At 39.9% G+C, this 13,848-nt stretch overlaps 1 protein-coding gene across 1 annotated transcript in view; it reads left to right on the top strand.

The window, feature by feature from the left end:
- EPC2 (enhancer of polycomb homolog 2 (Drosophila)) overlaps positions 1-13,848 on the top strand; it is a 50,227-nt gene that overhangs the window by 17,644 nt on the left and 18,735 nt on the right. Inside the window, exons 2-6 of the mRNA XM_014941209.1 lie at positions 273-432; positions 8,042-8,187; positions 9,901-10,107; positions 10,919-11,067; positions 11,716-11,848. Of these exons, the coding sequence (XP_014796695.1) occupies positions 273-432; positions 8,042-8,187; positions 9,901-10,107; positions 10,919-11,067; positions 11,716-11,848 (795 nt within the window). The remainder of the gene's footprint in view (positions 1-272; positions 433-8,041; positions 8,188-9,900; positions 10,108-10,918; positions 11,068-11,715; positions 11,849-13,848) is intronic.

Genomic DNA, 13,848 nt, shown 5'->3' with positions numbered 1-13,848 from the left:
ATTGTTTGTAGTCCTGCCTGAAATTCACTAAGATTCCTATCAGTTAGGAACCCCATGGCATACAAAACAATGGAGAACACATCTTTCCTGTCACTAACCTGGAAATTAGCATCCTGCTGTCCTCTAAAATACTGTAAAGCCTCAACTCTTTTATCTGGGTCTCCTAGAACACCAGAAAAAATCAGTAGGAGGAAAGGATGACGGTCTTTGTATGGGCTTCTATATACCTAAATATACCTAACTAAACAAACTCTTCAATTTTCCTCTTGCAGGAACATCATTTGCAACGGGCTATCTCAGCACAACAAGTTTTCAGAGAAAAGAAAGAGAGCATGGTTATCCCAGTCCCTGAAGCAGAGAGCAATGTCAACTATTACAATCGTTTGTATAAAGGAGAGTTTAAGCAACCAAAGCAGTTCATTCACATTCAACGTAAGTTGTTAAATGTTGGTTTTGTCTCTGTGTGTGTGTGTCCCTGTCCTTTATTTAAATTGTGTAATCATCAAACAGTCTTGAGACAAAGTTGCTACAATGTTGAGAAAGTGGGAGGACTCAAAAATCCAAGGGGGGGTTTCTATATGTAAATTCCAGTATTTCTTCTCAAGTTCTGGAAGAATTTAAGGCTGAAAGCAGGGAGTGGAAGAAGGGTTGTCTTGCTTGCTGAAGGAGTCTGTAATGCCTGTTAACTCAGAAGTTCTAAATAAGTGGAGATCAATAAAATAGACCAGAGTTTTTGTAATTAAATCAGCCTTCATTCTACTGATGGTAATAGAGTTGTTGAAGGTTCTGTTTCAGCTGTGCTAACAGTGCAGTTCAAGCTATTCACTATAGCAGGGATATATTCTGGGCTATGGGTAACAGTTATTTTTCTGTGTTTTTCTAAAATCGTAGAGAGTTCCTTTTCTGTAGAGAACTCTGAGATTATTTTATAGATAAAAGGAAGAATTGTTTTGTATGAGTTTAGTTTCCTATGTCTAAAAAGACCTAATTAATTAATCTAAACTTGTAGTTAATTATAATGGTCTCTAGATTAATTGTTACCCTTTTTTTTGGTTGGTATTCTGTTGACAGTGACACACGTTTATAGTTCAGTTGTTCCTTGGCACACAAATCACGTTTGTCCTTTGCAGCCTGTGGTTCTAGGGGGTTATTTTGTGACTTGGACTTTTCCCCGGAGTCATCTTTGTAGCAAAATCTTGGATTTGCTCATCGCAGTGGCTTGTCAGTCCTTAATGGTGAAACACAAATTCGGTCCTGGGTCATGCAGAGAGAACTTTTTTCATCACTGATTCATGATTGTGGCTCTTAGTCATCCTGGAAAGACTGGCTAAAAGCACCTTGGACAGGAGCGTGGTCCTCAGTTGTTAGTTTTGGGGTTTGTGCCATTGTCTGCTTATAAACATGACCAAAATTGGAGTTAGGCAAAGGTACTTCAGGCCAACCCCAGCTGTATATTAAAGATTCTTGCATCATTTCTCACTAACATGGTGAAGTCTCCTGTTTTTTCCATGTACTTACAGAATGAGAGATTTTGGGAAATAACATGCTCAAGATTTCCTTATGATGTAGGAGAGATCATACTTGTAGTGTGAGAAATGAGCTAGAGGAAATTAAGTATTTCTGTCCTTAATAGAAGAGACAAACCTGCAGGCAAGGCAGGTTGAGTTAACTGAAATGAAGCTGCTGAATGAGGAATGTATTTTATTCTTTTTTTTTTGTTGTTAGACATTGCCAGAAACACTGTAAATATTGTTAATAAACATGTCTAAAAGCGTTAAATATATTATGCCAAAATGTTCTTTGTCTTGTTGAGACTCCCAGTCTTTCTGGACAGAATTACAGAAGGTATTTGAGCTGAAGATAAACATGAGATACTGCTCCAAGATAATTTTTCCCACATATTCTGCTTGGAGTAGGTGTGATACAAGGCAGCTTTATGCTACATAAACTGCTTAGAAATTCTCTTTTAATGCTAAAAGCACAAAGAGCAACAATACTTACTTTGGCCAGGGAAATGATGTAAACTGGTAGAAGGCAAGAGGCCATGCACTGTAATCCATACTTACCGGTGGTTATTACTAGAAAGCTCTGAGTACAACTAAATAATTTTGCAGTTCATCTGGTAGCCCGGGTTTTTAGTATTTTTAACTTTATTAGTATAATTATTTTCTTTAGACCAGTGGTTCTAAGCAGAGAAAAGTTAGTCTTTTTGTGAGGCATGGAATTCATGAATAAGTGTGGGTTTCAGGTGTTATTGGATTTAGGTAGCACCAGTTTGGGTGACTTTGACCTGAATATAAGCAAAAGCCATGAACTATTGAATTATTCAAATATGCTTAATAATTTTCCAAGCATGTTTGTCGTTTCAATAACATGAAGATGCATTGCAAGTGATTAATATGTAGCAAAGAAAGTAAGTTAGTGCACTTGTACCTATGCTAGAATTAAGTGAGCTAAATGGGTGTAAAAAAATTTGTGTCCCTAATAGAAACAATAAGAATGGAGCAAAAAGATACTGTGTTTATATAATATATATATCTTACCTATTTGTGGCTATATCACATAGCCAGATTGCTCAACTAATCTTCACTAAGTTGTGTGAGATGAACTCCAGTAATTATTTTTTTTTAATTTAAAGTGAAGGGCATTTCATTGAGTGTTCCCCACTTGTAGAGGATGCTGTGGCAGGATCTGTCCTGGCTGTGGGCACGCAGCCTGCCCTCACTAAGTTGTGTGAGGTGAACTCCAGTAATTTTTTTATTTTTTTTTTTTATTTAAAGTGAAGGGCATTTCATGTAACTGAGAGTTGCCCAGTTTTTACTCATTACATGTTCCCCATTTGTAGAGGATGCTGTGGCAGGATCTGCCCTGGCTGTGGGCACGCAGCCTGCGTATGTAAATGGTATTTGCATGCTGGCTCCCCTACTGGTTTATTGTGGTGCAGGTGGGGAGCACTGGGAGCTCTGTTCTCATCAGGTGCCATTGAGGCCTTACCATTGAGGGGGTGTTTTGCTGCTTTGTTACTGCTTTGGATATAATTACCATGATGTGGTTCTTCATTTGCTTTTGGTCAGCGCAGATGCATCTGCTGCCATCGGGATCGACTCTGCCCTCTCCTTTCTTACTGCCAGCACCTTTCAGGTGATGGTTGTTTTCGTGGGGAGCTAACTCTGGGAAGAAACTTTATCTTTCATTTTTTGGTTAGGTGAACACCTGTATTTATCAGTTTCTGTCTTGGCTCATGGCAAGATTGCTGGTTTTCATTGAGTGTTCCCCACTTGTAGAGGATGCTGTGGCAGGATCTGTCCTGGCTGTGGGCACGCAGCCTGCGTATGTAAATGGTATTTGCATGCTGGCTCCCCTACTGGTTTATTGTGGTGCAGGTGGGGAGCACTGGGAGCTCTGTTCTCATCAGGTGCCATTGAGGCCTTACCATTGAGGGGGTGTTTTGCTGCTTTGTTACTGCTTTGGATATAATTACCATGATGTGGTTCTTCATTTGCTTTTGGTCAGCACAGATGCATCTGCTGCCGTCGGGATCGACTCTGCCCACTCCTTTCTTACAGCCAGCACCTTTCTGGTGATGGTTGTGTTTGTGGGGAGCTAACTCTGGGAAGAAACTTTATCTTTCATTTTTTGGTTAGGTGAACACCTGTATTTATCAGTTTCTGTCTTGGCTCATGGCAAGATTGCTGGTGTTGGCAGGAGCAAGGTGGTAGGAGCGTGGCTTGTTGGAGAGGGAGGCTTATGGAACCGCTTGTTTCAGTGGGAACTCATGCCTGTGGCAGTGTGAAGTGACTGTGGAACCACAGCCTTAATTGAGTTAGCTAAATGAAATCGCCTAATTTAGTTCAGTTAAACCCAATGTAATGTAACTTACAGAAATCCAATTTGTTTTTAAGTTAAGTTAGTATAAACTCGGTTCCTGGGGGAGGTCAAGTAAACAAAAGCAGATCCCTGACAGGTACCGCGGTCGGGAGCGGTTGGAGCGGCAGAGGAGGTAAATTGGGATGTTGGGTTTGCAGCAGCAGCAGCAATTGGCACACTGAGTTCTGAGTGTTCCTACGAGGCCAACCTTACTGGTGGGATCCCCAGGGCCCTGTCCAACACTGCTCTATAGAAACAGTGTGGAGAAATTTTGGAGTAGGAAAGCCAGATACATCGGTCAGTCGCCAGAATCTCCCAGGAGCTACTGGGAGGAAGGGATATAGATGATCCATTTTTAACTACGTGAGCTGGAGATTGGTTGTTCTTAAAACACTAACTAGTAGCAGGTCATCCCAAGTCCGGTGCTTTCTGGGGCTGGGTCTAGTTCTTCCCTCATTCTTGCCGGCGTGAATGAGCCGTTGCATCTGTTGCCATGGCAGGGGCAGGAGCGGAGCCTGGTGATGGATAGTTGGATCACACAGCACATAAACCACCTGGGTCTTGTGATGGCTTCTGAAGCCAGCAAACTGCCATGGTAGAGGCCAAGTGCAGGATGAAAAATGGCTGTTTCTGGAACCAGCACAGCTCACCCAGTGCTTGGGAATAGAGGAAAACTGATGATGAAGGATGTCACTGCAAGTGTGTTTCAAAGTGCAGTGATGGGACAAACTTCAGGGAAGGAGGACGCTTCCGTGAGTGTCCCAGAGCTGTGGCGAGCCAGCTTGGGGTTGATTAACTATTTTGATGAGCTGCATGCAGCAGTTAAAGGAAGAGTGATCACTTTTGTTTCCTGAGACTCAGAGACCTCCCCAGGTTGCTGAGACTTCGTGGCCTCATGTCTGCAGTGAAACAGGAGGTGGAATGCAGATTTGCTCCCCTTGCTTCAGCGGCCTTGACCTCTGGAAACCCCCTTTCTTTGACAGTGAAGCATATTGATAACTACAGATCCTGACAAACAGTGTGAGAGGCATCACTAGCGAAAGAAAAGCGTTGCTAGAAGGCATGAAAAGTGGGATATGTGACAAGGGCTGCTACCCTTCTCACAGTACCAATGTCTTTTTGTATAAGAAAATGAGACTGGATTTATTTGATGTAACTTATTCCTGGCAAGTACCTGTTGGATACCTCTTATCTTGTCATTTTGATTATTTGTCAAAATATTTTTGTAGAATTGAAATTGAGGGTATAGTTTTGGGGTTATTTTTTTTAAGAATCTTTGTTTTTTCTGTTTTTCAGCGCTTCATTTATTATTCATGAAGTCTCAAAATGAGTGCTAAGGGAGCTGATGTGTTCCTGGCAAGTACCTGTTGGATACCTCTTAGCTTGTCATTCTGATTATTTGTCAAAATATTTTTTTAGCATTGAAATTGAGGGTGTAGTTTTGGAGGTTTTTTTTAAGAATCTTTGTTTTTTTCTGTTTTTCAGCACTTCATTCATTATTCATGAAGTCTCAAAATGAGTGCTGAGGGAGCTGATGTTCTATCAGCAAATAATTTAGTACTAGGTATGAAATGAGGTGGACTTGACACGGTACTTCTCCAGTGGTTTACAGGGGCAGATAAACCAAGACCACAGCCAGAAGGAGAAGTTCCACTTTTCTTTCCTGTCCCACTTCTGGTTGTGTGTCTTGAACTGGTCCTGATGCTTACTGGGTACCTCTGCAAACTGGTTCAGCTCACTGACAGTGGGAGGGACTCCCCTGCTTTCAGCTGAGGTGGACCATAGGGACACACCAGTCCCATTTTGTTCTGAGAGGTGGTTCAGGAAGGTTTGTGGCTCGAGAACTTTAAGACTCTTCTTTCCTCCTGGTGGGTATGAAGGCGAGCTCACGGGACTGCTCCCAGTGTACAGAGGGAACAGCATCACGTCTTCCCTGTCACAGGCATCCTCCTGCTCACCCAGACACTGGTTTAGAAATATTGACTTGAACCGTGTTGTTCGCAGGGGATTAGTGAATTATCTACTGGCAGGTAATAGGTTGACTTTTTTTTTTTTTGGTGTAAGATCAATATCTGTCTGAGGGTAAACAAGCAGTGCCTTTTCTGGACTTCAGTGGATTTCTGTGTATTCTCATGTCGTCTGTGAGAATACGGTAAAACACCTGTTTTTTGGAGCAGAGACCTGCTTTATCCAAAATGATGGGAGCATCTGGTCTAGAAAACTTTGGCCACCCCCCTGGAGCAGAGTTGTTTGTGGAGTGTAAAACCACAGTCCTTAGGACTGTCACAGTTTTCTAGTTGTACAGAACTATGAATTTAAAAAAAAAAATCTGGATCAGTTTTATGTCAAAACTTTTGATTCCTACAAACTGGCACTGGCAAAGCAGGACCCAGTGCTGTAAGCTGTAATTTAACTCTAATTAACAGTTGTTAATTGTTAGAGGGATGCCGTGGGTCACGTGCCCAATGACAGTGTCAAGTGACAAGTGCCACGCAGCTTGTATGACTGAATTAATATTGTTAATAATTCCACTTAATGCATAGTTACAGCCTGTTATTATTAACAACTTCTTGAAATAAATTTTTATCTTATGTTTACAGTGTGTTGGGCCAGAGGAGCCTTCTGACTAAGTGGTGTTGTCAGAGCTAGTACAGTCGAGCCCTGGCTCTTCTGAGAGTTAGAGCTTTGCAGCTCCAAATGGAAAGGGACTGCTTATTAGCACTTCTCAGCTGCATCTCACGGAGTTTCCACGTGTAGCCAAATAGATTCAGTGCTCGTAGCAGTTTAGCTTGTTCGTTGCATTGGAGTACAGAAAGAGTGGTCTTGGGCTGGTCTGAGACATGGAAAGAACATGCTACTTACTGCTTGTTTGACTATTCAGACCATGGGAGAGAAAATACTATAATTTAAAGACTTATAATTTAGCTATTTTTTTCTTCTTTTCCAAGTTTTTGTTTTAACATCCTCTCAAAACACACTGGTTTTAAGGTTTTAAGTTAGTGCTTGGATATAGCCATGAGTTAGTAGCATAAAGATAAGGTAGTTCTGTTTGTTTAAAAAGAACAGAATATATTTCAACAAGCCTCCAGTGTTATAATACAGTAACTTGTTGATTGAATTATTTGGAGTGTTGTCGTTAATACTTCACCTCTTCAAGGTTTTATTAGGTACAATTAATGTTTCATATTAGGAATTCTTGCTGTGGTATGCAATTGCTCATACTTGTTGTATTTTGCTGCTGTTACCTGAATAACTTCATCCTGCTTTTAGTAGGATCAGGAACTTTGTGTAAGAATGGAAAATGAGTAGTGTGGTCTGTAATAAAGACATGAGCTTTGCTGTAAAGTTGGGAACTTACTGTTTGGAGAATACAGAGGAATATTCAGGTTCTGTATTTAGAGTTGAGTTGGTTTTGGAGAAAAAGCAACAATTTCCACAGGATTGGTCTAGTATTTTTAGTTTCCACAGTTATATGAAGGGGAATAATAAAAAGAAGTAAAGTTTAGCATATTAAATATTTTAAGACTCCAGGTTTGTTGAACTATTTAAAAATGGGCAACTGAAATTGTATTGGGATTTAAATACTTTTTCTCCAAATCTGGGATTTGATGGAAAATTATCTTGATTGTTAAGAATCTTATGATGTTCTGGAGGAGCTGTATTACAACAGCATTAAGAAGCATTTTTGCTCTAGTTTTGCAAAGATACATTAAAACCTCTATGGGAATTTTTAAACTAAAGCTTTTTTCTTTTCTGTGACCCCTTCAAGCCACTTAAAATGAGATTAATCATCTTTGATTTCTCTCATATTGGAAGTTAGAGATAAGCAGAGTTATGGCAGAGATGTGCTAATCTGAAATTTTATCGATCATTTTTGTTTTCTGATTGTCAGATGCACGCTTCTGTGTTTGTATAGTGTGGTGGTTACCAAACATTTCACGTTTTTGTGCCTGTGTGGCTGTGACCCCTTCAAGCCACTTAAAATGAGATTAATCATCTTTGATTTCTCTCATATTGGAAGTTAGAGATAAGCAGAGTTATGGCAGAGATGTGCTAATCTGAAATTTTATCGATCATTTTTGTTTTCTGATTGTCAGATGCACGCTTCTGTGTTTGTATAGTGTGGTGGTTACCAAACATTTCACGTTTTTGTGCCTGTGTGGTTTTGTTTCAGCCTTTAATTTGGACAACGAACAGCCAGATTATGATATGGACTCTGAGGATGAAACCTTACTGAACAGACTAAATCGGAAGATGGAAATCAAGCCGCTGCAGTTTGAAATAATGGTTGACAGGCTTGAAAAAGCCAGTTCTAGTCAGGTATTGTACTATGTTAAGAAATGACTTGAGTTGTTTTGATTTCTCAGTTCTCTGGTGGGGTGGTTCTAGGTGGCTTTTTTTTGTTTTTCAGTCTGTTGCATTTCCTAGTAACAGAATAAGTGTTTGTGTGAGTCTGCAGTTACACAGAAACCACATTGCTGTCTCTTATTCTTAATATTGGTAACTTAGAAAAACAGGTGGGGAGGGAGCTTGTGGGGAGTTGATGGGGGGAGATGTTATTAAATTAAAATTCCAAACCACAGTGTGTTAGGACAGTTTACAACATCTGGTTTTACCTGTGTTGGTACGGAAGAAGCTTATGGTGTACGGATTTGGCTGTAAATGCACATGAGAATCCAATTCTTCCTTGCTTTAGAAGGAAGCATGTGCTGGGTTTTGTTTAGTCACTTATTTTATCAGTAGGGTACCAGTATCTTAATTGCGTTTCAGTGTCTTAATTGGTTCCTGAGGTGTTCCAGGAGGTCAGTGTCTGGAGAAGTGTCTGTCTTAAAGCCAAAAACATTACTGAAAAATTACATCTGAAGGATCAGTTTCTGAAAGGCAGGTTTGAAACAGGCAAAGTTATTTCTCAGCGAGATGGATGTTTTGCAGGAGTGAAAAATCCATTGCAGGATCCATAAGAGAAGGGTCTTAAAGCCAAAAACATTACTGAAAAATTACATCTGAAGGATCAGTTTCTGAAAGGCAGGTTTGAAACAGGCAAAGTTATTTCTCAGCGAGATGGATGTTTTGCAGGAGCAAAAAATCCATTGCTCTGCCTCTGTTTTACTGAACCTGATTTAGTTCAGGCCAAAATGTTGTAATAAATGGGTTTAAAGTGATAACGAACATGTTAGAATTCATGTACTAGTTAGTCAGTGATGGGATTTGCATTTATTTGGGGTCCAATTTCCGTATAAAAAGCTTAACTAAAAAGGAAAACAAAAGTTATCATTTAATTACTTATGTTTAACTACCTCCTACTGAAATAGCTTAGCTAAGAAGTGAATGTCTTTGTTTCTGTAATGTATAGATAATAATGTAGTGTGTTTCCCCCTGCAATAAACAGGGATGGTTATTATCCTTTTCTGGCACAAAGTAAACATTTTTGGGGAAAAATTAAGTAACTAATTTACTTCAGAATACCTTTTGTTTACAGTAAAATATCTTCTAGGGCAATCAACTCTAAATGGCAAACAATCATACGTTAATAATGGCTAACCAATAGAAACTTACTTTTTTTAGGAAAAAAAGTCAAATTAAAGTGATTCCCGCAATCAACTCTAAATGGCAAACAATCATACATTAATAATGGCTAACCAATAGAAACTTTTTTAGGAAAAAAAAGTCAAATTAAAGTGATTCCTAAATCATGATCTGCAGACTGTAGTAAGTTATTTGTATCCTGGGCTTGTAATTGTTTCAAACAGTGTTTTCAGATTTCAGAATTGATGCAATTGTAGAGTATTGTATGAAAGTTTCTGAGGAGATGATGATGGTGCTGGGTCAGAGAAGTTGGGAACTGTATTTAACTTAGGAAGACCAACTGGTGGCTTAAGTACTTCAATTTAGATCACTGTTTTTTCCTCCCTTTACTCTCTTGAAAAGAATCAAGTTTGAAAGTGTATGAGAGATGTGAGTGTGCAGTGTCTTTCTTCCTGTGCCAACACCCCACCCTTATCTTAATTGTACTCTTTCAATTTTCTCTTTTAGCTTGTAACACTTCAGGAAGCTAAATTGCTGCTAAATGAGGATGACTACCTTATCAAGGCTGTATATGACTACTGGGTAAGAAAGCGTAAGAATTGCAGAGGGCCGTCTCTCATCCCCCAAATCAAACAGGAGAAAAGGGATGGCTCCACCAACAACGACCCTTACGTTGCCTTCCGGAGGAGGACTGAGAAGATGCAGACAAGAAAGGTAACTCATCAGACTTTACTGTTTTACATTTGTCATTTTACATCCTGTGGTGACAGGAATCATTTTGATTGCTATCCGGTGTGTTGCAGGATCTGTCCTATGGTATCCACAGCTACTGATCTGATTGCCTCTGTTAATATTTGCAGTATTAGATGATCCAGCTAAATTTCAAACCTGCTGAATGATGCAGTCTGTGTAATCCATGGGTTCTTTGCAGACAATTTACAGTCTGTCCGTTTTCTAGAAGGCTGAAACTCAAAGGGTGATTTATAGGTATCGGCACATTCTGCACAGCTGCCACGAGCAGCTGTGGGGCTTGCTGGGTTACACACTTCCCCTTCTGTGACAAAGGGGAAAACGATCTTCCATTTGCCATGGAGTAAATAATTCCGTTTTTGTACTTGTACAGAAATGGATTTGAACTAGAAAATCTGCAGTTATTCAGCACTTTACATCAGCTTTCTACACATACGTACAAAACCTCATTGGGTGCGGAATCGAGGTGGAACAAGTGTTTTGGGAACCAAGTCTTGAATTCCTTATTCTGACAAACTTCCACTGGGTTGATAAGGAATCTGAGCAGAGAAAACATGGGGGGAAATGGCTGAAAAGTTCCTTTTCAGCTTCATCTCAAAAATTGGGGTTTGCTTTTAGTGGCTTTGCCTACCAACTAGATGACGTTCTGGAAAAGTTTCTTTTGAGTGTACTTGTGATTCTCACTTGCAGCAACATTATCTAGATATTATTTTTTTTGCTATTTATGCCTTGCAGATTTTGCTTTTGACTTAAATTTTGTTTAATCTTTCAATAGAATCGAAAGAACGATGAAGCGTCCTATGAGAAAATGTTGAAATTAAGAAGAGAGTTTAGCAGAGCCATAACGATTCTGGAGATGATTAAGAGGAGAGAGAAGACAAAACGCGAGCTATTGCATTTAACGTTGGAAGTTGTTGAGAAAAGGTAAAATTGCAGATTATACCTGTAAGAAGTCATTTATAACACCAAGGTTTTAATTTTCATCAAATATGTTTGAAAACATCTCCTGAAATTTATTATTGTATGGGAGAAAAGGAGGCTGAGGGGAGACCTTCTCGCTCTCTCCAACTCCCTGAAAGGAGGGTGTAGCTGGGGTGGGTTGGCCTCTTCTCCCAAGGAACAGGGGATGGGCCAAGAGGAAATGGCTTCAAGTTGCACCAGGGGAGGTTTAGGATGGAGATTGGGAAAAATTTCTTCACTGAGAGGGTTGTCAAGCCTTGGCAGGGGTGGCCCAGGGCAGTGGTGGAGTCCCCACCCCTGGAGGGATTTAAAAGCCGGGCAGACGTGGTGCTGAGGGACATGGGTCAGTGGTGGCCTTGGCAGTGTTGGGTTGATGGTTGGACTTGATGATCTGAAAGGTCCCTCCCAACCTGGACAATTCTATGATTCTATCATGCTAGTCTTCTGCGTGCGTGTGGGGCTGAAGGGGTTATATTGCACTGTAAAGTTCAGGAGCTGAACTAAAAGGGGTTTTCTGCAGACTCTTTGCCTTGACACTGATTTGTGTCTTTCAAATATTTCCCAGTGGAAAGGCAGTATTATATTTTTAATTGTGGTGGGTTTTTTTTTGAGGTACCACTTGGGTGATTATGGAGGTGAAATCCTCAATGAAGTGAAGCTTAATAGACCTGAAAAAGAGATGAGCACAACTCCATCCACTCTTCATAATGGAAATCATCACAAAGTTCAAGAATGTAAAGTTAAGGTAAGGGTTCTGCTGCTCTAAGTCTCTTGGTAGTGGTTTCATCTTTCTTTTGGATATACCCTGCAGATGTTTGCTTTGGAAAACTGAGTAGGAGGCTGCCGTAAGTGAAGGTAGGATATCAGGAGGCTGCTATTTTTGCTTCCAGTTTGATGTTTATTGTTTTTCCTGCTTAAGTTTTAAGTGGACATCAGGGCCTCCATGAGAATGCAAAGTAAAGTGAATTATTTCTTCTTCTCCCCTCAAAGCGAGACTTTGCACACTGAATTTTTTTGATGGTGTTGTCCATGAGCACTGACTGGCCCCCGGTGCAAAGATAGTCCTGAAAAGACAGGATTTTACCGAATCCTAGCTAGAATGCTGCAGTATTCTAGAAACTACTCTGAACTGTTTAAGTGATCTGTGATTAAGTGATGTTTCCAGGCACAAGAATGCTACTGTGTTATCTTGTTGACAGCCGAAAAAAGTTGCAAGCAACTAATGTTTTAAAAAAACACATACTGGAATTTGTAGTAGTTTGTTATCATTGAGGCCTGCACGCTTCTGAGTAACACTGAGTGGGCATGTTTGTCTGCCACAGCTTGGCCCTCACTACTAGGTGAGTGGCACACACAGGAAGGTGGAAGAAAGAGTGGCTAAATTTGGAACCTTTTGTTTCTGTGAAGGGATTGGAAGCTGCTCTGAGAGAGTGAGGGCAGAAGGATGCAAGGCTTGACTTGCTGTGTCACACACCAGTTACTTTGTGTTTCTAAAATTAGAGAAGTTGTGGAATGCTGTACTTAATGCTATTTTGATAAAGTCTTCCTTTATATTTTTTTAATCTGTACAGAAACCCAGTGGATCTAGTTTTATTTTTATAATTGACCTGGAGAAGTAGTAATATAAGAATAATCCATAGCTAGAAATGCAAAACTTTAATGGTTTGCTTTTTTCTTGTCTCAGGAAGAAACGTTCCACTCAAAACACAGCCAAACCCCAGAAAACCCTTAGCCCAAAACGAAAAAGAAAAAGCAAACCCACCACATCAAAGGGAACTCTGTATCTTCTGTCACCATTCAGATCTGATACCGAATCAGATGATAGTATTTTGTATACTCATTATGGTCTTCCTCTGAGGCCAGTCTTTACGTCTGTGCAGAAGATAATTAAGACACTTTTTTTCAGGAGGATCCTCGTTAACCATGACTATGACTGTATTTGTTGGTTCTGGTGATCACGGAATTTTAGGAACTATGACTGTATTTGTTGGTTCTGGTGATCATGGAATTTTTGGAGTTGGAAGGAACCTTCTAGAGATCATCCAGTCCAACTCCCCTGCCAAAGCAGGGTTGCCCAGAGCATGTTACTCAGGATGTTAGAGCACATCACTCAGGACAGCATCCAGGTGGATGCAGCTCCAGTAGATGTCAATGGAAGACAGTAGTGTAGTCATGAGGAGCTTACACTACATGCAGCAATATTGACAAATGTATCCATCTTGGGTTAATGTTTTTAAAATGACTACTTCAAAATAAGGTCTGGGGTTTTTCTGCAGTTAATACAGGCATCAATTACAAAATTAACTGATTCCAATCTTAGCATAATTGTGTTATTAGAAATGGTTGTTCTGCCTGTCTTGTTTTTACTTCTTCATATCATATTTCCTTTAATGGTTACTTAAGCCATAAGTATCCTTTCTCCCTTTTAGGAGCTATTTTTGTTTTAAAACTTAAATACAAAAACATAAATATGGTCATGTTTTCGAAACAAACAAAACCTCCAAACAAACCAAAAGACAAGTATCAACTGCAGGCTGTTTTAATGCCATCATTGTAGTTTAGCTCTCTGAGCTGAGGGCAATGTAGAAAAAGGATAAGACTTGATGTTCCGCTGTTAATGTGACAGAGAAAAAAAGCAACTAACTTTGAATTAAGACCTTCTTTGAGAATTTGAGAAATACCCTGAACTACTAGTTATTATAAAATGCTTGGATGCAAGGCTGGAGAGCTGAAGACCTTGTGAAA

Source organism: Calidris pugnax, unplaced genomic scaffold (genome assembly GCF_001431845.1).
Source record: "Calidris pugnax isolate Ruff unplaced genomic scaffold, ASM143184v1 scaffold60, whole genome shotgun sequence".
Lineage (NCBI taxonomy): Eukaryota > Metazoa > Chordata > Aves > Charadriiformes > Scolopacidae > Calidris > Calidris pugnax.
This window is presented reverse-complemented; position numbering and strand designations above follow the sequence as displayed.